The sequence below is a fragment of the Lycorma delicatula genome, chromosome 1 (assembly GCF_047948215.1).
Source record: "Lycorma delicatula isolate Av1 chromosome 1, ASM4794821v1, whole genome shotgun sequence".
Classification (NCBI taxonomy): Eukaryota; Metazoa; Arthropoda; class Insecta; order Hemiptera; family Fulgoridae; genus Lycorma; species Lycorma delicatula.
In genome coordinates this window covers 343777889-343798833 of record NC_134455.1, presented here as the reverse complement: position 1 = coordinate 343798833, position 20945 = coordinate 343777889, and the positions used below count along the sequence as shown (strand labels likewise).

General features: G+C 31.2%; 1 protein-coding gene across 2 annotated transcripts in view; it reads left to right on the top strand.

The window, feature by feature from the left end:
* The first annotated feature begins 14045 nt into the window (after positions 1-14045).
* Positions 14046-20945, top strand: part of m-cup (ankyrin repeat protein mann-cup) — a 66057-nt gene continuing 59157 nt past the window's right edge. The window contains exon 1 of one of the 2 annotated variants that reach the window (XM_075382331.1): positions 14046-15314. In XM_075382331.1, coding sequence (XP_075238446.1) covers positions 14283-15314 — 1032 coding nt within the window. In that variant the 5' untranslated portion in view covers positions 14046-14282. The remainder of the gene's footprint in view (positions 15315-20945) is intronic. The other variant, XM_075382330.1, reaches the window with a different exon arrangement.

Here is a 20945-nt window from a genome sequence, read left to right as displayed (position 1 = left end):
GCACGGGAAAGAACCGGATCGCAGCCGAAAGTATACAATTTATAATGCAACAATGGAGATTTGTCATAAAAGGTTTGCAGAACTTTCAGTCGAGCACTGGATAAAATGTTGCGAACATGTTAAAAAAACGAAGATGAGTATCGCAAGTTGTAAGGGCCTCTAGAACGACAAATTGAACGTGTCATCATCATTTGGGAAGCGAGAGTTCATCAGAAGACGACGAAAACATGCAGTAGGGTGACGTCTATATATTCGGCAACTTTGTAATTTTTTATTTTAGTTATTTGTATTATGCTAGTGCTACTTACAAAATTCATAACGAAATACATTACAACGTAAAATGTAAAAGTTCTACTGAAAAAAAAAAGATTGTCGAGCCAGTAAAAACAATTATAAAAACACAGAAAAACAAAAAAATACCCACAATCAAGGTAATAATTATATTTAATTTTTTTTTTTTTTTTACTTTAAGTATTTAAGAATAAGTTAGCTAAATATTTATGCATTCTTTGATTCGGTTACGAGTTTATTTATTTTTTAATATAAATATAAGATTACAAATAATTAAAAAATTTATGATGTGAATTTGTAAACATAGTAAAAAAAACATTTTCTGAACATAGTATAAAAAAATATCTAAAAAAAATTATACCGTAAATTACTATAAAAAAATTATTCTGTATATATACCGTAAAATTTATTATACCGTCTTAGACGAGTAGCATATTACAGCCCCGCGCTGGCTAGTCAACCATCGCGTAGACAAATCTGTACCAATTCGATTTGTACAAGCTTTTTATCTAACGGGATTTTTCGCTAGTGATCGGTACTAAGAAAAAGGACACCCACACACACACACACACACAAATGCCCTTTATTAGGAAGGATAACTGATGATGAATTCACCAAAACATTTTTTTAAATTAAAATTGGTAAGTTTATACTTAGCTTGTTGTTTGGTATGCTAATAAGTGATTTTTCTTAACCCTTTCATTGTCGTGAGATGAATAAAACAAAAAAAATGGTGTATGTAAAAAAAAAGTCACCCCAATTTCTTGTCAAATACATGCTAAGACTGCCAGGTATAAAATAAGTGCACGGAAGAGTCGAGAATAAACATTCATAACTTTTTTATTTTTTAATATAATTTTATGAAAAAGGTATCAAAATGTTCTCAAGAACATGAATTACTAGGATATCATTTACAATTCCTGATATAAATTTATATTTACTTAACCTAGTGAAAAACATAAAAACAAATTTTATTTTTTTAGTTTATAATTTTTTACAAAGAAAAGTATTAACAATTTATATATGGGAAATAAGATCTTTTTTTTCTACAAAGAAAAAAATAAATTATGCTATGTCAATAAATACATAATCTAAATATTTTTTTTGGATTTATATAGCAATCAAAATAGAGCTTCGTGCAGTATATGTAGCCTTAAACCAAAAGTTAGTAAAAAAATAAAAATAACTTTCATGTCTCTTTCTAGAATAAGATGTAAAATCTTTAAACACGTGTTGAGAATTATCAAACAGTTTATATACACTATTCAGGACTGCAATCTATTTACATTTACATTAGGCACTATGGCAATCTTCCCCACATCTTGTACACACTGTTCTGGCTCATTTCCTGCCATGTTTCTTGTAGTCTGTGCCTCCCTTGATACAGACCCAACATGTTTTTGTATTTTTTACCAGGTAGTTTTTAAAGGTCCTTAAACCTACTGCTGGATCCATCAGGCTCTATGTCCTCATCCACTCCCAAACTACACCTCAGTTATTGAATCTATGATACAACAAATTTATAACGGGAAAATGGTTTTTGGTTATTAAGCATCTTGTTCTCTTTATAAATTATATAAGAATTTAGTACCATTCATGAAAATAAACTAAAAACCACCTTTTTCAATATTTTAATATTCTTCACTCATCCAGATAAGCACATATCATAACATTGGTGTCTATTCCACCCATATATTTATTACAATAAAAAATCATAGCTGGCTTTTTTCTGTGATAACTCTACCATGTCTCCTTTCTGTACTTCCTTATCCCTTACTTTAGAATTAGTAGAAACAAGGATGACTGGCTTTTTTTTTTCTTTCTCTGTAGGCTAATGTTATAATTTTATTTTGTATGCAGTAAACCTTTTTCCCAAAATTTTTAATTGACCTTTTGCCATATCAGGAAGTCATTTTTTATTTTTTCGAATTGTGCCAGTATGGAATGTTTCATTGTGATACAAATATTTAATTAAAAGAAGACTGGTAAAAAAAATAATCTTTTTTCACGTAGTTGCATATTGAAAGGAAAGCCTTTACAACATAGAAGGAAAGCCCAAACCTGTTTCCACCAGTTTTCCCTTATAACACAGCATACTCAAGCAATAATTGGAGATGGCGTTACATAGAACCTACAACTTTATCCCCCAACAGTGGTGGTGCTTGTTGGAAAGATACTGGATTGTGTTTGGCCCTAGGTTCCAATTAATGATTCATCAACAGAAAGATTTTGGTGGCCTACATAGTGGCGTGAAACATCTCATTACAGTGGTCTATAATGAATTGAAAATTTTGAGAAGGATCGTAGTCCATTTCATTAGGTTTTGGAAGCTTGCTATAGTCTACAATGTGAAAAAATGTAATATAGCTTGAAACCTATTGTGGGTGAACATTTTTCAAAATCATGGTGTAAACTGTAAATCATTTAATGTCGAGTAAGATGCTATTGTAGATTTTTATCAGACCCATGTTTACAATGACAGCAATGAGTGCTTTTATTTCACAGTAGGTGACAGAAAATCAGCCATTCAAGCGATTGTGAAAAGAAATATTGTGTTTGCCAGCAATTATTTGATTGGCATACCTATTTGTTTAATTGGCAAAAATATTCAGCAGAGCCTGCATAAAAACAAATTAAATTAATCAATAGGGCAAGCACTTACAGGAGGGCTATGTTTGGTACCAGGTGTCTCACTATGAAAAGCTATGGGCAAAATTGTATCTCCCTCATTAATGTATCTCCAGATTACATAGGCATCATCATTCTCATTGCGAAGAGCTGCACTAAGTACTTGCCTATCTATGTCCACTGTGGGGATGGGCGATCTCAGCGTAGTTCTAGCTGATGGGCTAGGTTTACCTAACACATCATCATCTAGGCCTAAACGGTGATTCATTCACGAACGAGGCCCTACCTTGCGTTTCCTCTTCTGATGCGTATGTTGGGTCATGATTACAATTATACCAAATAAATTGGACACGGAATAATCAGAATGATTATCACTACCAGTATCAGATAAATCATTATGCAATTGCCTATGAATGTCACTTAACGTTAATTTATCGCCATCCATAATAAAAATCAAAGCGTATTTCGTAAATATTTAAATCACAAGGTTAACTTATAAAAACAAACCATCAACAAAATCTAACTTATGAGTCATAACCTCAAGACCACATTGAAAATAACAAACAAGGTAAACGGAATGAACTACGGACTAGATTTATGCATCGATACTTTCTGTCAGCTGGTGTTGTAACTCTTTTATTGTTTCGTTGTCATTATTTTATTTTTATATAAAATATTATATTTCGAAATGTATTTTGTTTCGAATAAAACGTAGTTCTAAAATATTTGATCACTTTTAAATTAAATTTAGTGCAAACTAGTTTTGATTTACGAAATTATACAGCGACGATGGATTGTCGCCAAGCGCTTTTGGAATAGAAAGGTGGCGACGGCAGACCGTCGTCGTGGCATTTTCAAATATTTTTCTGGCGACGATATCGTCGCCGTGGCTTTCAAAGGATTAAAGGTTTTTAATTACAACATGTTTATATATACATAAATATTATTTTTTGAGAATTCAAATAATTTATCAACATATTGACCCCTTTCTTATTTTTAAATTTAAAAAAATAATAACCACAACACAATAACAAAACTAGCGTTACTGTGTTTTGGTCGTAAAGTTGTTTTGTTTTTTAATACTTAACACTAATAAAGAATGACATTATAGAACAAAACTCTCCTATTCATTAGTTTTTGTCACCATCATCCGAGTGGTTTGATGCTGTTTATTACTTTCTGTTCTATGCTAATCTTTTAAATTCATCATAAATACTATTTCCATTTGCAGTGAAAGTGGTTAAATCTATTTTATTAGTTGTCAACGGCATGTTACAGTTCCCTTTTCCACTCTTTAGTTGCTTTTATTATACACATGAGCATTCATGTTTCAAACCAATCAATACTATTTACTCAATAACTTGACCCTTGTTTTAAAATACTATGCACATGTGTTCATTTTCCCACACACATATATACTACTCAATCACTATGGTTTATTGTCTGGAAAAACCTCAATGAAAATGTTTTTTGGACTGAATTGTTAGGGCTACCTTACCAAACAACAGAGATGTTCCTGTTATGATATCAGTAACCTGTCTTTAAAACAAAGATAAATTTACAGAGAAAACTGATATTTTTATCTAGAATTAGCTAAACCCTCAAGACTAACAGCTATTCAGACAGAACCCAAACATCAAATTATTATTGCTTGTTTTTTTAAATATGTTATACCTATTAATTTTTATTTTAAAATTGTTACTTAAATTATTAATTTATTTAATTATTCTTGTACATAATACTACTACAATTCATGTAATTAATAAACTGTACCTTTCTAGCAAAATTAAATTTACAGAAAATACTTAAACTACAGAAATTGGCATGGCAAAAAATATATGTACATAAATGAAAATTACAGATTATTCTGCAATATAAAATAATCTTTCACCCTTGTTGGTCCTGGAGAGAGCCGACTTGGATGAAGCTCATCAAAATGTGTCTCCAGCTGAGTTAATGGGAAATAAAAATATGAGTTTTTAGAATTTAACCAACTGCATTTTTTTGTGTATATTGCAATCTGTTCAATTGGTGAACAATATGAACTACAACCCCCCATGATCCAATGAGATGAGAATGATTTGTATGATATGTAAATGACGTGTAGTCCTGTACAGACTCCGACTGACCATTCCAGAGACATATAGTTAATTAAACCCCGAAAGTAACTGATATCCACTGCCTAGTATTCAAGTCCATATAACAGCAACTAACTTTTACTAGGATTTGAACCTCAGAACCTTTGACTTTGAAAATCAGCTGTTAAACAGGTGATTTTGCAATGAGTTTACACTAGACTAGCCTGGTGGGCTAGCTACATGATTGATGCTGCAAATGTCAATATCCTAAAAATGCTTGAAAAATTTCCAAGCAAATGTATACCTTGGCAGACACCATAAGTACAATTTGCTTTCAAAAAGAAAAATGAGCTATATAATATTTTCAAAAACATCTTGCAACTGAAAAACTAATTGCTATCAAAACGTTATGTGTCTTATCATGAAAAATTTTATCAAACCCCAGCCATCATTCATTTAGTCTTTTATTTCAATGGTAACTCAAAATCTATCAAAAGAAGTCTCTTTTTTTGTTTAGCCTCCAGAAACATTGTAAGTTATTATTTAAGAGGACGATATGTATAAATGTAAATGAAGTATAGTCTTGCACAGTCTTGGTCTACCATTCCTGAGATGCATGGTTAATTGAAACTCAACCACCAAAGAACGCTGCTATCCATGATCTAGTATTAAAATCCGTATAAAAGCAACTGTCTGTACTAGGATTTGAACTTTAGAACTCTTGACTTTGAAATCAGCTGATTTAGGATGATGAGTTCATCACTAGACCAACTTGGTGAGTATCAAAAAAGTGGTAAAATGTAAAGGATTTAGCTGAAAACTCTGAATTTCGTCTTACATTCACCCTTAAAACGTACAATAAAATCGTAGTGAATGATGAAGAAATAGCTGAAACACTGGCTGTCTATTTTTCATCAATTAGTAACTCCAAAATTCCTAAAGAAAATTTGTTAAATGAATTTCAAATACTTACTGACCAAATAGATTTCACAATGTAGAAAAATACAGGTTGTAACTAGTCATTCACTATATGTGAACTAGATATAGTTCTGCAAAAATCAACTGCCTTAGCTCTCAGTCCTGACTCTGGTAAAGATAGCTAGTAGAGCTTTTTAATCTTGAATGAAGTACAGATACATTTCCAAAGAAATGGGGAGACACTATCGTTGTGCCCATACTTAAAAAAAAGGAAATAGATATCATCCGATTTCTTTAACTTGCCCTCTAAGAAGGTACTCAAAAAAGTTATAAATTCTCCCCTGGTTTGATTTTCAGAGAATGAGGGTCATAGATCACCATTTCACTAAGACTTCAGCACTACAGATCACCTACTCCAAGTGAAAGGTACTGTCCTAACCTCACCCTTCACAGCACAAAAGTACAAGGTTGCTGTCTTTTGCATTGTTGAAAAGGATTTTGAACCAACTTGGTGGCATAGTATCCTAAAAAATAACATGATTGGGCATGAGACATCACCTCCCAATTCTAATCAAAGGTTACTTGACTATTTGTTCCATAAAAAATAAAATTTGCAACACCTATTCAACTTTAAATCAGTTTAATAATGATGTGCCACAAGCTTTCCCACATTTAGTGGAACGTTGTTTAGCATCAAAATGAGCACTCTAGCTGAAGTTATCCCTAGCTAAGTTGTTTACTCCTTTTTTGCTGATGAGTTGCAATTAGGAAAAAGTGTAATTATTCAGCCTTATCCATAGTCATGATCAGGTATAAGCTTCAAGAGATTATTAATTTACTACACAATAAAGTCACAGACATGGATTTTCACATCTCTAGATACAAGACTTGTATTCATTTCTACAAGAAATGAAAGCCTTACTCTGACCTGATCCTTAAATTTGACAAATTAGCATATAAAATGTTCATTTTTTGGCTCATCTTTGATAAAAAATTATCCTGAAATTCATATTAAGTCTCTTAGATATTGATTGAATCTGAACATAATCAAATGTTTAGCTAATATCAATTGAGGAGCTCATTGTCAGGTATTACATAAAAAATGAATACATAAAATGGAATACAACTGCGTGTTGTACTTCTCTGCAAGGAAGTTCACCATACCCTTAATGTAATATACTTCAAGGACCCTGATGTGGTGATTTGGTTGTTATCTCAAGGCCTTTGATGCCATTCACCATCCTGTAATCTGTTTCAATACTTGGCATTCTGGACAAGCTTGTCACACAGTCTTCTACATGCTGAAAATGGTCTTCTTTCATTAGCTTTTAAATGATTTTATTATTTAATTAATATGTTGAGCTTTTCTCAACATAAAAATCATTAACTTGTTGTAACTTATTACACAACATCCCTGAGAAATATGTTTAATATAATGAGGTCTCATTCAAAACCATTAGGAATCCATGCTGAAGATGTGAAAAATAAAATTAATTTACCCTTCAGGGAGGGCATCCAAAAATCCTATACAAGATCTCTTTATGACTTTTTCTACACTTGACATGTCATATGGACATCCTATTTTCAGAAAAAAATGTTCTAATTGAATTCCTAAAAGAATCAGTCACAAGAATATTGGTTGAGACATGTCTTTACACAAGTAAGTCTAGAACAGACTATTTTGTCAGAAGGACTTCTTTTTTGTACGTTTTATCCAAAAGTGGTCTTTTTTGTCCATTAAAATTAAACATGAATTCTTCCTACTAATTACAACCAATTCTTGGCAGAGCTATACACTATTGACAGATGCTCTGGTATTGTTATTATTTTAACTTAGAACTTTATCAGAAGTTCTGACTCTCTTAGGCCCTTAACTACCACTTAGAATGGAAAATCTGATATCCCCTTGATGAGGAATCATCTCTCTTTGCCAGTTCCACCAAGAAAGGCATCAAATTATATCGCTGCTTGGATGTCTGATCTTACTGGAATTGTTCAAACAAAAGACACTTATGAAGCTGAAAAGAGAGTAAATGCCAATCATCATGTTGATGGCATTTTAGTTTATTTTGTTGACCTTAAGTATCATTGTAAGAAGGTGATACTTTAAAACTGTAGAATTGGATGGGAGATTCTTAATGGTTTCACTCAGTGAAACCATAGATGGCTAAATTAAATTAATTATTTTAAAGTTTTAACTTCTGCTATTAAAAAAAAAACCAGTAAGTCTGTGATATTTCATCATTATATTTTTCCTCACACTCCATAAGGCCCTTTACAACTTATGCAGTAATGTTTTAACTAGTTTGAAAATTTTAACGTACCGTGTAAATGTATGTATGAAAGTTTCTTTGGTTGATTCTATGTATACAAGAGCTTATTCAAATGTACATCTATTCATTGTTTTATTATTTTTTTTTATCAATATAATTAAATTTTTACCATTGTTTCTTGGCATAACTGAGAAGGTTTTTAGATATCTTTCACCTCAAAAAAATAAAATATATATGTAGGAATGGAGATTTGCCAGTTGAGCACAAACGTTAATGAACTGTGAGTCTCTATCACTGTGTGAGCTGGGTTTGAATAAAATAATTCGAATCAACTGAATGAATAATATTACAAAAATAATATAATTAAATTTACATTAAATAAAATAAAATTAAATAAATTAAAAACTTTCTGTTTAACAATAATGGGCTTTCCGTGGGGACAGCATGTGAGGCTAGAGAGGTGACATATGTGAGGACCTCATGGGAGGCTAGACCAATCGTCACAATCAACTGGTAATAAACAGGGTGCCCCTGGAAACTATTCTGGGAGGTGTAATGGGATGCTATTATATATCTCTGCAAACAATCCTCGATTTTCAAAATTCAAACGGTGCATTTGTTAGTAGGTTGAAGCCTAACTTTTGCATGCATCAGGTATACTCTTGAACTAACAGATTACGGTTATTCAGAAATACATATATAAAGTTTGTTTGTTATCACATCACGCAAGTACCAGCTGACCGACTACTTTCAAATTTGGAGGATACATTTATGTTATCTCAGAGAAGGTTTTAAGCCATCAACCGAGGACATAGCTCCCTTGAAGGTTAAGATATTAAAAATATTCATTATTTCTTCACCCTCAAGGAGGGTGAAGTTGTGAATTAAAGATATTCATTAAGGAAGTAATAGATTAATCCTTTTACTTCATTATTATATTTCTGCCACCATGGTAAAGAAATAAGTTATGAATTTTTTGTCGTCAAAGATGTGTGTACTTTAGTTATCATAGTTACTATTATTCTATCTTTTTTAATTTAGTTTATTTTTCAGGTTTCAATAAAGCCTGAACACTATCACTATTACTTTCACAACCAAGAGGATAACGTACAGTGCAGGGATCCACAGGGTGGAGTTCTCTGGGTAGATGGGAATGATGTCTGAAGCAAGCTCTGCAGTCATGGGCCAGGCCCCTTGGCCCCAAGGAGCTCCTGAGTTGACTCTGGGATTCGCCTGGACTGATCTGAGCCCCGAGGGTCCAGGTTCTGGCTAGATGGGCCAGCTATTTATAAATAATTATTATAACAGCCTTGTTGTTTTTGTAACAGTGTTTATATAAACTATTTCAAGAATTTAGGGGATTGTCCACCACATTGAAATAAAGAAAAAGCTTTTATCAACATATGTCTGGAAACACTTAGTTTTCCAGCTATCCATCATTTTATATTTTTAACATAAAAATGTATTTCTCAGAAATGTTAGAAATCTGATCTCTCAGTCCATTTAAAAATGGCAGCCATGTAAACTTTTTAATATTGTTAATATCTTTTCAAGAGCTGGTTCATTTTATTGTTATATTGTACAAAAAATGTTAAGCGTTTTATGACAAATAAAATAACACCTTATTTATTCAAATCTGTTCATAAATAACAAAGTTATAGCAAAAATTCTTAAAGTGAGTCACTTTAAACTAAAATTTCAATTTAATAAAAATTTAAATTTTAATAATTCAATAAAATTAAATAACTCGACACATCTTAACTGTAATAATTTTATTAATGTTATCATGTAATGTACTATAATAATTTAATACTATCACAAAATAAAAATAAAATATCACAAAATAAAATAAAATATTATTGAAATCATTAAAATATTATAATAATGATAAAATGATAAAATCAAAGAATAATTTGCATTACATGCTTTTCATTTAACAAATGGATACTGGTTATTAAACTTTTCTTTTTTTTTAATTAAAATTTATTTAATAACAATAAATTATCCAACCAGATAGAAAACTATAGTAGCTGTACAGAATGGTAGCCCTCATTCAAAATTTATGCAAACAGGAGTTTTTTCATTAATTGCCAGACTCTTTCAAAGAGGCCAGGAGTCTGATGAACCCTCTCAATCCCATTTAGAATTCTTGTGTGCAATTCTTCTATGGTATCCACAGGGATGTGGATACAATTGTCCTTAAATAGCCTTAAAAGAAAAAATCAACAAGAGGATTGAGATTGGGGGGGACCTTGCAGACCATGATACTGGGTCTGGTCGACCACTCCATCTGTTTGGATATGCCTCATTTAGGTAATCTCCAACTTGTAATCTGTAATGAGCCGGAGCCCCATCCAGAATGAATCATATTTTGTTGCATGTGTTTAGTGTCAAATCTTTGAGTAAAATGGAAGGTCCATCATCAAAAAATATAAATATCTTTCATAACTGAGTGTTTCAGGCAAATAAGTAGTCACCCAGAATACCAGCTTGAATGTTTACAGAAAACTGATATTGGTGACAGTTCTTTGAAATGGCATGAGAGTTTTCAATTGACTAATGTGAATGTGAATGGGTGAATGGCTGATATTGTAAATTTGACTTAATCAGCAAAGAAAATATCATTCAAAAAATTCAGATTAATATATTTTCAGATAAGCCATTGGCATAGTTGAACACAGTAAGTATAATCTCGAAGTAAAATAGATTGTACTTGCTGATAGTGATAGGCATGTAAGTACTGCTCATGCAAAACCTTACAAATTGTTACATTACTAACATTAAACTCCAAGACTAGCTCCCTATTACTTTTTTCGGGAGGTTAGATATTTCAGCAATCTCACATCCTCGAATTTGGGTGTACATATTGAAAATGGTTGTCATAATTTACTACATTTTCAGCTTTTAGGCTTCCTGTGTCTCTGAGCCATCTAATGGATGAAAACATTATGTGAGAAAGTAACATTCAATTGGGAAAGTGTTCCTGATACAGCTGTCTTGTCTTAAGAGGGTTGCAACATGCAAGATCATATATTAAATGCATATCAGCCACTTCTAAGCTAGTATAAATATGATTCACATTACTTGCCATGTGAATAAGCCAATGGTAAAAATAATAATTAATTAACTTGTAGAGCACAGATCAATGTATTCACTTGGTCAGTAGTAAAAGACTACTGGGAATTAGTTTTTATTTACATTTACAACAATCACTTGTTAACTGCAAATCTGTTTCAATGCAAATTATTTGTCAATATTAATATTATTTATTATTATAATAATTTAATAATTTTGATTATATTTTACTTTATTGAAATATTCTCAGTATTATTAAATTATTATAATTTATTACATGACAACATTAATAAAATTGTTCCAACTGAGATCATGTTGAATTATTTAATTTTATTTGAGGGAATGAAACTGATTTTTTAATCTAGTGGCTTTCTTCATGAATTTTTGCCATAACTTTGTTATTTATGAACAGATTTGAATAAATAAGGTGTTATCTTATTTGTCATAAAATGCTTAACATTTTTTTTCTTTGTAACATAACCCTTAAATAAACTAGCAGTTGCAAAGATATTACCAATTAAATAGTTTGCTTGCCTTCCATATTAAAATGGATTGAGAGATCAGATTCATTATTTTTATACAGGTAAAACTCTAGGAACTCTAGCAGTATACAAAATTTCAACTCAATAAAATTAATAAAAATCTATTTTTCATTACTGAAAAATAATTTTTATGTAAAAATACAAAGTGTCATATTTTGTAAAAGTGAAATCTACTGAATTTACTTTGGTAAATTAGGTGATACTCTTAAGTGGACATATGTTGATAAAAGTTTTTTTTTTGTTTTAATATGTAGGGGACCATCCCCTGAATTTTTTAAATGGTTTTTATAAATACTCAGTATACTTAAGATGGCCTCTTCAGCCAATCCTTATTGACCTTATAACTTTTAAGATGTAGCCTTTGAACCTAAAAAACAAAATACTGATAAAGAACACAGATCTGAATCTATCCACTGATGAATTCTGGATTGAATTCATTAAAATTTACAGAAGGTTGAAATTATGTTATTCATCTAACCTGGATGCAAATTTCTTCCAGTTTTACAGCATTTGTAGCTTATTTTCATTATACTTATTAAGTGATATTTGAAATCTCCTCTTTCAATCTTAGTTTTTAGTTAAGTGTAAGAGGATTGTTGAAAAAAAAAAATATTTTCAACATCTTTATTCTAACAATAAAATCTGGTGTTGTAAGATTCATAGATTTTGTGGTCATACATTTTCTCTGATCAAGAAATTCTCAAAAGAAGTTTTGCAACATGGGTATGAGTCATAGCACAATCTCGTATAATAACAACTTTGTATTATAGGTCTGAGTTGGTTGTCACCATTACTGGTAAATTGGTTTTGTTAAATCTTTGAAAAAGAATCTGATAAGTAAAATATAATATGGTACTACACCTCAAATGGGTTTAAAGTGTATTTGAAGTTTTATTGGTGCATGTTTTTTGGCTTATCAAAAAATGATGCCATCAGAAATGCCACTTGAAATAAGAATTGAAAAAAATATTAAAAAACCAAGGTTCATTTAAGTTTCTGCAAACTCCTATTTTTTTTTATTTTTTTTTTAACGTCTGCTTCAGCCTATGAATTTTTTTCTAAATGAGATATTATCTGGGCATGGCAAAACTCTATCCTTACCAGAAGGTTAGGGTTAATGTACCTTCATCCTTAGAGAAATTTTTTACTATAATACCTACCAACTGAATTCATTTTAATGATTTTTTTATGTAATTGAGGGATTTTCAGTGTGGGAAGAATATTCAAATGTTAAGGGTGGTAAATCTAACTATCCATACACTTAAAACTAACTTTTTATTATTTACCCTATCAACTTGAGAAATATTTTCGAAACGAGGTTGTTAACGGTGTCGGTCACTTTTAAAGTTTTTTTAAATTAATTATTTTTTCAAATAGTCGAAAATATTTTAATTAGTGTGTGTTGTTTACATAAAATTATATGCTGCTCAGTTTTCCTACTCATATTTAATTAAACTTGTTTTACTTAAAAGAATTTATTTTGTTAACTAGTTCGTTGGTTTCTATGAAAAGTTTAATTTGTAGAAGCGAGGTATGTACAACTACCTACGAAAATATAGGATGAGCTAAACGAATTGTAATAAATTGTAAATTAACGGGGATTAAAAAAATAAATATTTTTTCTTGCTCAGGTTTCTACTTTTTAATATATTTTTCAGATAAATGTTTTGATAATCAACGCTTATTTAACATTTCGTTACAAAACCAGTTTTAACCATAAATGACAACAAAAGAATGAAAAATATTGATTACAGACATCGTAATTTTTCGTTAGGAAAATCTTCCAATAAAGTTATTTGGAAAGAATACGAAACTGCCAGAGAAAGTTCTCTACAAAAGAAACCCAACTGCTGAAACCAACGGTTGGAGTAGAAATAAGATTAAAAAAAAAAACACGATAAAGGTATTTTTTGGTCTTAAAAATACCTTATCCAATTCACAGAAAAATCTATTTAAAAAATTTCAAAACTACCATGCCAATCAGCACGTACGGATGCAAGAGGTAACATTGCCAATATTTTTGTTGAGAAGATAAAAAATATTCTGTTTTTAAAAAAAAAAACAATCCATCATCAATGCATTCGAATACAAAATACTAACATGATTATTTTTTTATAATTAGGTTAACAAAAAGTGAAGATGCTACATAGCAATCAGATTACACTACGTGATATGATTTTAATAGCAAGCTCCAAATTTTGTAAATATCTATGCTTACGAGCAGCTAATAAAAGATATATCAATTTATTCGTACTCCATGAAAAAAAATTAAACCAAATTATAGGCCAGGACGATCTTGCAGCACCGTCGATCAGCTGACCAAGGACAGGCTAAATGAGAACAGTCAAGATTACAAACGTTGATTACGGTGGCTGACACTAGGGTTGCTGGTGGATTAAGATGGCGGTGATAGATTAATTATTGTATTGGTAGCAATGTCATTACTCTAGTGAAGTATGGTTGTGTTTTTTTAAATTATGGTAATTATTTCAAGCATTGATATTGTACGTAAATTGATTGCATACGTTAAACTTACTTTTAGGTCTAGTTTGATATTCGTTTATGGCAATATAGCTCAACGTATTTTCAAACTCGTTTACGTTTACATAATTTCAGTAGGGAGTTGTGTAAAACAAAGAGTTAACATGTGGTTTAATAAAGATCTTGATCTGAGTTGCGGGAAGGTTGATTTGAATAATTTAAAAGATGTTTTATTTAATGATTTAATTCAAGAGTGCAAGCATGCTGCCCCAGGAGCAAGGCTGTCATATACCTTGAGGACTAGATTGGAGAGGTATAATATAAACGATAGGAGAGACATAGTGTGCAGAGTTAAGGATGGTTGTGCCCCTTTATTTATAGCTTGTAAACGTGGACATGTAGAAATTGTTGAATATTTAATAGTAACTTGTAATGCTGATATTGAACAGCGTGGTCTGTATGAAGTACCAGATGATAGATCTGTACACCATGTTACACCTTTATGGTGTGCAGCTGTGTCTGGAAAGTTACCTGTTATTCGATGTTTAGTGCAACATGGTGCTGATGTTAACGCTGTGTCCGATTCTGGTTCAACACCAGTACGAAGTGCCTGTTTTATGACGCACTTGGATATTGTGTCTTATCTTGTTGAATGTGGTGCAGATATTCTTAAAACAAACTATAATGGTGGAACTTGTTTGATAAATTCTGTTCAAAGTGTACAATTATGTGTGTATCTGTTGGAACACGGTGCTTCAGTTAATGCTAGAGACATTCAAAACAAAACCGCCCTTCATTATGCTATTCAAGAACATAGGTTTGAAACAACTAAACTTCTTTTAGATCATGGAGCTGACCCATTTGCCAGAAGCCGTTACAATGATGATGCTTTGCAAACTGCCTGTTTGAAGGGTGCTTTACAGATATTTTGTTACCTGATTGAACGAATACAGTATCCACCAGAACGTCTTGCAGATGCACATGAATTGCTTGGATCCACATTTCTAGATGAGCACACCGACACTCAGGTAACTTTTTCCCTTTTCAATTTTGTTATTTGTTAATATAGTATCTCAATAGTTTGCAGGGTATGGGAACTTTTCCACAATAAACTCATAAATGAATGTTAGTCAAACTTGAAGTTTTCTAACTGCATATTTTTGTTACAATTTTTGTAATTATTGCCTCCCACTTACATGGAAATGCATTTAATATCTAGTCATAATCTGTGTAGGGTCAATCCATTTGTAGTGACCGAAAAGTGGTTGCTTGACCAATTCAAAAAAAAAAAATTGAAATTGGCCCACTTGTTTCTTACATGTTTCAGGACCTTAAAACTATTTTTTTTAAATTTTTTATTTAAGCAGTCTACATATGGTGGCCATTTTGTTACAGTGTGCACACCTATTTTTGTGATTGTAAGAGTTTATGGAAAAAAAAACAAAAAACTACTGGTGCTGGAAGGATGAAATAAAAAGCAATTTAATCATATTTTCTCAATGTAAAAGATTGGTCCAGTGGTTTATTTGCCTATCTTTCGTCTTTCTATGAGAAAATGACCAACAAAGTTGAACATGAAAAACTGTGAAATTTCACTATTGGTAATTTTTTTCAAGAGGCAGGGATGGCATACACAGTTTCAATTATTCTTTTATATGTAGGTATATGTTTTACCATAAATAATATTAATGATAATATACTTATCCTTAAATTTTTTTGAATTTTTCAAAACTAGTTTTTATTAAAAAAAATTCAGTTTTGGCTTCAAATAACTGATGGGTCTGGTGATAAAAATCTCAAATTTGCCCAACTTGCAGTGTTTTTGTAGATGATTATGGCAAATAAAAAAGTTTCTTGTGTATTGTACTAATAAAAAAGTTATAACCTCAAAAATCATGAGAAACCTGCTGGTAAAAAGCGATACCATTTTAGCTCGCTAAGTAAATGCTCCAAATGGTTTCTTGTCTTGGCACTTTAATATTTGTATACTTATTAGGGTCAGTCCATATCAAATCAACCAATTTAATTTTTAAAGGTTGCTGTCAAATTTTTTAAAAATTATTTCACCTAAGATTGTGCTATACTCAGAGTTGAAAACAGGTATTCATTTTTTTTAAAATGTTCAGCCTTTTTGAGCGACCATTTTATATTGATGTATCAGCCTATTTTTCATATTACAGAGGTTTGTGTGTAACACCTTAGCTTCTTTGTTTTTAAAGATTTTCAGTTCAAACAAAAACCACACTAAAGACCTTAAAATGTACAATATTTTCTGTTCAGTATATATGTAGGCCTACTTATCTGTAAATAAACAAAAAATTGGTAAATGTTAATGTTTTCAAATCAAAACCTTCTTTTTTAAAATTAAAAATGTTGAAGATACACCTTCAATTTTTTTTCTGGATGTAGTTTTTTTTTATAGTATATTACTTTCCTAAAAAGTTTCAGGTTCCAGAGTTACATCCTTTGTTTTTAATTAGTTTTCAAATATTGCAATAACAAATAAAATAAAAAAATCACTTGCTCCTTATTTTTCTTTTAAAAAATGTTTACATTAGTGCTTTCATGGTGCACACTTCTTCATCAGTGTATTTAAACTTAAAAATGTTATTTCTTAGATAGTTGAAAAAAGCTTCTTACTGGACAAAAGCTTTGGCTCAGGCATATGGGAGTGTTAATGCATAGTAATGCCTACCAACAAAATTTGCAAGAGGGCGACTGCTGAGTATCCCAGTAGGTAAAAATAAACATCAGGCAATTGAACATCTATTCAGAGTAGGATACTAGTTAAGCTAGCTTAAGATTTTTCATCATATCTTGTGACCATAAGGATTGCGCATTAAGATATTCTGGAGAATATGATGATTAAAATAGTATAATATGATGATTAAAAATAGTTCATGACAAAGAAGTGAATGGGCATTATTTTAAACAATGAAATTGGCAGATAGTTTTTTACTGGGTTTCACGTGAGCGTTATTTTACTGGAAACCAGTACAAACTCAAGAATTTCAAGGGTTGACATTCAGTTAGAAAAAAAAAATTATGTAAGTTATGTGCTCAAAGAGAATAAGAAAAAGATTGAAAATGAAATACTTAAAAATGAGTTATAGAGAACAAATAGATATGTTAGTATGTATGAATCTAAAAGTGTGAAACTAAGATAGGAAATAGAAATGGTTGCTTGAAAAGCACATGGTGCACAAAGAAACAGAGTAGTAATGGACACAGAATGCTCAAGTTTTCTGTGGACCAGCAGCTTTAAATCGGTAATACATTATATTTCATCACAAGACATTAATCAGATAATTTTCACAGTTGAAGAGAAAAATATTAACTCTACAATTAACTGATTATTTTATGCATATAAAGGAAACAAATAGAAAGTGTTTCTATTCTCATCAAGTATCATAAGATAAAAAAATTGTTTGCAAGATGGGGGTACCATGATTGCTCACAGTTGATGAGAAGTGGGGTATTCCGTGAGTGGTTAATAGCTGCTTCTTCAGTGAAATCCACAGGATTTTAAGTGTTATTTCATCACTTTAGACAAAATATGGATACACCACAAATGTCCAAGACCAAGGAACAATCCAAATGATGGGTTGTCAGCTGGGAGTCTGCACCAAAAAAGTTGAAGGCTGTTCCTTTGGCTGGGAAGATTATGGTTATATTTTGGGATTTTCAAGAGATAATCCTCATCAACTATTTAGAAAACGTTTTAGTGATTACAGGCAAATATGATGCAACATTAGATCGTTTAATATAATAGAGCTGCAAGAAAATATCCAGTATTGGCCCACAAAAAAATTCTTTTCCATCATGATATCGCACCTGCTCACTTCTCTGTAAGTTGTGGCTGCAACATTGATAGAGTTGGGTTTAAAATTGTTCCCCGTATTCCCTATTCTCCAGATTTGGCTCCTTTGGACTACTATTTTTTCCTCAACATGAAAAAATGGCTGGCAGAAAGGAAATTTCATTCCATCAAGGAGGTGATTACAGGAACAAATGTCTATTTTGCAAAGTTGGAACAATCATATTGGAAGGGATCAACAAATTGGAGCAGCATTGGATGAAATGTATAAGCTTAAAAGGGAACTATGTTGACAAATAAAAAAAGGTTTATTTAAAAAAATTAAGTGGTTTTTATTTTTGCTCGGGACTTTTCATACCACTATGAAGTGCACTATATAGAGCATGGTCTTTTGTTGCTTGCCACAGGATCATATGTAAAAAATGCTGGTTGTATATTTTATTGTGATAATATTCATAATTTTTTAATCCTTGTATGAACTACATAGTATAGATTATTGACCTCTGTTAAATATTTTATTTTCCTAGAATATTATACTTTACACCCAGTTGATAACACCAGTATCAGAATTGAAAATGCAGTGGTTATATTATCAAGTAAAAGATCATCTTCAGCATGTAAAAATAGTAGACAGTAAATGAAATAAGTGCATAGCATAATGACTTCACAGTAATTATAATGTTTGCCCTGTATTTAATCTAGTGGTACCATTTGTAACTGTTGTATATTATTTAAATTTATTCATTGACACGTTCATATACAAGAGTTACAATCTACTAGTGCTAGTTCGTAATGTTGGGGGAATAAAGAAACAACTATGATTTTATGAATTATTTCCTCTTGACTTTTTAACAAAATTATTTCACTTGAATATTTTCATTTTTTTAAAAACTTCTTTTTTACAAAAAAATTATTTTACAGAATACATAAAATAAATATATACAGTATGTTCAAAAAATAACTATGCACCTGTTGTGCACTAGTACAGTTTGTAACATTGACTTATTGTGCAGTAGTAGTGGAAATAGTCATCCAGAAATAAAAAAACATCCCATAAACTTCCTGAAGTATCTGCACATGTTTCTTCTTGTTCTTGAAGATTCTCACAAATTGTTCATGTGGAATGTTCTTGGTAAAATCACAAATAGTTTGAAGTTCCTGGAGGCTGTGGGAATATTCTTGACAAACATTACTTTTTGTATAACCAAGGTAAAGATCTGGTGAGATTAAGTCTAGAAAACAAGGTGGCCGCAAGCCCTGAAAAATAATTCTTTCTCCAAACATTTCTTGCAGTTACTTCATGGACTGCCTGGCTGAATGCATAGTTGCACCATTTTGTTGAATTCAAGCATTATTAATCTCATCCTCAGTTAGCTCTCCTATAAACTGGTTAATGATTTCACAATAGCAAGTCTAATTTATTGTTTCTTGCAATCAATACCCCAGTCATGTAGAAGAATTTCATGTATGGCAAGTAAGTTGTTGGGAGACCTTAAATGTGAATCTCTCTCTCCCCCCTCTGTGTGTGCGCGCGCGCGCGTCCATATCATGATAAATTGAACTGTGCCTCATCAGTACAGAAAACGTAGTCTAAAATATTGTCAGAATTGTCCACTGGAAACTGTTGAAACCATTCACAGTATTTAATTTACTCTCTTCAGTCTGTGGGCAATAACTTTTAAATCACTTTCACTTAATATAAGATGAGACAGTTCTTATGAACTACCTTATGTTCAGCTGCTACACTGATGTTTTTCTTGTGGGTCAACTTTTGCATGAACTTGTTGGGACTTACGTTACATTGCAGCTGATATGTCTTGCAGTTTTTCTTTGTAAAATACTGATAGTCTACTATTTTGCTCATAGTCCTTTATCAATCCCATTTCTCTAAATTTCTCAGTGTGTGTTCACTTTGCAATCATACAAAGGTGACAAACACAAAGTGAACAACAAAGAATCAGACACACCTTCTTGTCTCAAGATTACCAGCCTGACTGGGTCATAGAGGAAACTTCTAACAATGCAGGATTCCCAAGCTTTTCAGAAATCATTATTCACAACATACAAAATGCAGTCCCTCAACATATAATCTTGTTTGTATATGTGTCTTGTTTCTTTTCTATATAATTTCTATAAAATCTGCCATATTTTGATGTATTTTTCAGACCTATGTTTACATGAACTTTCTTATTTATTTTCACCAGTAGAAAATATCCTGATAGTTTTGTTACATTCTTCGTGAATTGTAAAATAAGAATAATAGTATTAAACATCTATCAACACCAGACAACAGCAGTAGAATATCTGTTGAATATCTTTTAAGGATTTATGTGTACATGTGTAACACCTTAACAACAAACCTTGCTAATTGATCTCTCAATGAAAAATTTCTGTTGTTTTTCACTTAATAAATCTTTACATCTTCATCTACGCACCAATATTTCTTTTTAATGATTTATCACTTATCTATAATTGCTCGTAGAACACCATACAGATTTTTCTTTAATATCACCTATAAATTTTTCAAATCAGCAGATAAATCTTGCTACCTGTACCTAGCCAGTGTAAGATGGCACCTTTTAATGTATATTAAAAAAAATATTTTAATTTCAGAATTACGTAAGTGCTATAGTTATAAAGTTTCTTTTACATTTTATTTACTTATGTAAACGTAAGCGTGAAGTTTAAAAAGACACCTACATTATTAGATTTGTTACAGTTGTTGCTATTGATACCATTTCAGTTCAGGATTATCCAGACTATTTACGTTCTGGATTTTGAGGGTTGATTTGGATACTCCATCAATTAGAGGGATGTCTTTCAGGAAATTTTGATTGAGGTT